The 3,270-nt window shown below is 51.0% G+C and overlaps 1 protein-coding gene across 2 annotated transcripts; it reads left to right on the top strand.

Annotated features, from left to right (window-relative positions):
- The first annotated feature begins 679 nt into the window (after positions 1 to 679).
- RNASE1 (ribonuclease A family member 1, pancreatic) lies at positions 680 to 2,766 on the top strand. 2 transcript variants are annotated; one of them, XM_079913155.1, is made up of 2 exons: positions 680 to 752; positions 2,023 to 2,766. In XM_079913155.1, the coding sequence occupies exon 2, from the start codon at positions 2,053 to 2,055 to the stop codon at positions 2,506 to 2,508; it is 456 nt and encodes a 151-aa protein (XP_079769281.1). In that variant the 5' UTR covers positions 680 to 752; positions 2,023 to 2,052; the 3' UTR covers positions 2,509 to 2,766. The 2 variants fall into 2 exon arrangements, with proteins under 2 accessions (XP_079769281.1, XP_079769280.1); XM_079913154.1 differs by lacking the exon at positions 680 to 752 and adding an exon at positions 1,214 to 1,294.
- The last annotated feature ends 504 nt before the right edge of the window (positions 2,767 to 3,270 follow it).

Below are 3,270 nucleotides of genomic sequence, written 5' to 3' on the forward strand. Positions count from 1 at the left end.
TACCTTATTTTGTCTTAATAGCAAATCTAAAAGGAACATGTTATTATCATCCCCATTTTAGAGATGAGGAAACTTGCCCAGGGCTTAAGGTGCTAAACCAGAATTTGGACTAAGGTAGTGTAAACCTAGAGCATGGAGAGATATTTTGATAATTCTCACTCCAAAGGGATTAAAATTGTCCTCCGTTTTATCTGGCTGAATCAATTTGCTGTACACCTAAAACTAACACAATACTGCAAATCAACTATACTTTAAAAATAAATAAAGGGCTTCCCTGGTGGCGCAGTGGTTGAGAGTCCGCCTGCCGATGCAGGGAACACGGGTTCGTGCCCCGGTCCGGGAAGATCCCACATGCCGTGGAGCGGCTGGGCCCGTGAGCCATGGCTGCTGAGCCTGCGCGTCCGGAGCCTGTGCTCCGCAACGGGAGAAGCCACAACAGTGACAGGTCCGCATACCGCAAAAAAAATAATAATAAATAAATAAAAATAAAATTGTCTTCCAGCAAATGCACGTCTCTTTCTAGGATGAAATTTTACTGCTAAGAAATATGATGTTCTCTATTTCTTCTCTAAAGGGGATTTTGCATTTTGGCTCATCCCTAGTTCCTCTCCTCCACTCTGGCCTATGGGATGAGAGGTCACTATAGATAAGAATGGCCACACACCCTCCTTCAACAGCCCAGGAGTGTTGAAGTGGCCACAACTGGGTGAGGTCACACCGAACGAAGCTGCTTTCTACTCCTCCGTGTTCAGGTACTCTCCCCCTTCTTCTCCAGATCCGGGAAGCCTTCCAGCTGGGGCAGCTGGCCACTTCTCCCTGCTCCCCCAGCAGAGGAGCTGGTGGGAGATGTGGAATTCTGGCCAAAGCAGCTCCAGGACTCCCAGGGCAAGAGAGGACCTCCCTTTCCCTCCCCTTCCCGTGATCACATATTATGTGCATTTTGCTAACCTCCAAGGGCTATTTGGTGAAAACGGCTTGCAAAGAGACAAGAAGGACTTGGTTGGGGTTCGAGCAACAGTGCTATAGTGGCTTTCTCTGCTGCTTATAGAAAGAAAGGTTCTTATAGGCAAAGACTCGCTCTCCCCAGCAGCCCTGAAAAAAGGGTGGCCTGGGCAATTCCCCACCCCTTCCTCATATGACCTTGTTTTCCTGGGGACTGAGACCAAGATGCTCCTCCCCCTGGTCTTTTCCTGGAAGCCAAGCCTCCTTTTAATCTGTATAAAGTCCATACCCCTGGGAGAGAGTGATTGCAGAAACTGCCTTTTCTCTCTCAGAGACCAAGCTAGAGACTCAGGTAAGCAGCCCAAGAGGCACACAGGAGCTGTTTCTGCTTGAGGGTTGGAGAGTGGGGAGCCAGGGTGGGTGAGGCTAGCCTGAGAATCGGGCCAGGCAGATGTGGGCAGGGGGCAGAGCTTGGGTCAGGAATGGAGAACGTAGGCTGCAGAGAGCCCATGGGGCTGGAGAAGGAGCAGCCCCCAGGTTGGGGGAGGAGAGCATCTCTCTTTGGAACACAATGACATCCCTTTATGATGCCAGTGTAAAACACTGGGGCTGAGTTTCCCTTGTGTTGTAGGACAACAGGGCTCTGTCCACCGTGATCCTGGATGAATACTCGGTGGTTATCTCAGGGATACAATTTGGCTTATTCAAAATTTGGATTATTTATTTAATGGTTTATTCAAAAGCATCTTCTAATGAGCCGTGTGAGCGCTGGGTACGGAGGTGTTTTATGTTTCAAAGGTATTTCGTATCAAAAATATTTCTGTATTCAAAAACAGGGCTGCTAGGATTTTAGGTCATTTCTAGGGTCACCACCCAGAGGGGAGGACGGCCTCTCTGTAGGGAGTGGGAATCAAACGTTTGTGGAGAAGAGTATATGTGATTATCTTGTTACTTGGAAAAGCTCGCGGGGAGAGGGACATCTTTCTGGTTGACCTGGAGACCGTAAGCCAGGGAGGCTACAGGTGGGAGCTGGGGTTCTCTTTCTAAGGCGATGTTATTCCTCCTCTCCCCCTTTTCCAGAGGAGGCTCCTCCAGGGCAGTGAGACCACCATGGCTCGGAAGTCCCTGGTCCTGCTGCCATGGCTGGTCCTGGTGCTGCTGGTGCTGGGGTGGGTCCAGCCTTCCCTGGGCAAGGAATCGCCGGCCATGAAGTTCCAGCGGCAGCACATGGACTCCGGCAGCTCCCCAGGCAACAACTCCAACTACTGCAACCAAATGATGATGCGCCGAAAAATGACCCAGGGACGGTGCAAGCCGGTGAACACCTTTGTGCACGAGTCCCTGGAAGATGTCAAGGCCGTCTGCTTCCAGAAAAACATCCACTGCAAGAATGGGAAGACCAACTGCTATGAGAGCAACTCCACCATGTACATCACAGAGTGCCGCGAGACGGGCAGCTCCAAGTACCCCAACTGTGCCTACAAGACCAGCCAGAAGGAGAAACACATCATCGTGGCCTGTGAGGGGGACCCATACGTGCCAATCCACTTTGACGGTTCTGTGTAGGTATCTACCTGAAGCCAGAGATGCCTCACCTCATCGCCTCTCCCCCTCTCGCTTCCTTGCCCTGCAGGCAAGAACTCAAGTTAGTTAGGGCTCTCATTTACCCCCTTCCTCTGCGCGCGCACACACACACACACACACACACACACACATGTGCTCCCCTGGCTGGCCCCTGCGTGGCTTGGGGGGTGAGGAGTGGGTTGTGAGATGGGGCCTATGTTGACCACTTCACTGCTTCTTTCAATAAAACACAGTTGCAACCACTTGAATTCCTGATGCCGTCCCCATCCAGGTGCTGTTTGTGTGCTCGCTCTCCTGACAGGGGAGAGAACCATGAGTCTGGTTAGCTTTGGTGAGTGGCGAATGGAATCCTCAGATGCCACCTCTTCTGACTTTTGATTTTCACTGACCTGAGATAATTCCTCTCTTTGTAGGTTCCTTGATGCCCAATACAGTTTTAAAGTGTGGGCTCTTTTAGATAAAAAGGAGCTACGGTCTGGGACAGTGTCATGCTGGGCGAGCTGACAGAGGGTGAAGCTCAGATACAAAAATCTCTGGCACAGAAGGAAGGACAGCGTGACCCTGGGAAGACCCTGCTCGGCCTCAGGCGGGGAGGAGAAGTGTATGAAATTATGACCCTAAATTTCCATCTTCCTTTTCTTGAGGGAGCTATTGCTCAGTCAGAAAGCTGGTCCTCTCTTCCTCACAAAGTTGGAACCCTCCATTCAGGAGCTAGGAAGGACTTCAGCGATCGTCAAGGGGGGA

The sequence above is a fragment of the Stenella coeruleoalba genome, assembly GCF_951394435.1.
Source record: "Stenella coeruleoalba genome assembly, chromosome: 2".
Lineage (NCBI taxonomy): Eukaryota > Metazoa > Chordata > Mammalia > Artiodactyla > Delphinidae > Stenella > Stenella coeruleoalba.

Coding starts and splice junctions, on each gene's coding strand:
- RNASE1 (XM_079913155.1), top strand. CDS start 2,053: ATGGCTCGGAAGTCCCTGGTCCTGCTGCCATGGCTGGTCCTGGTGCTG.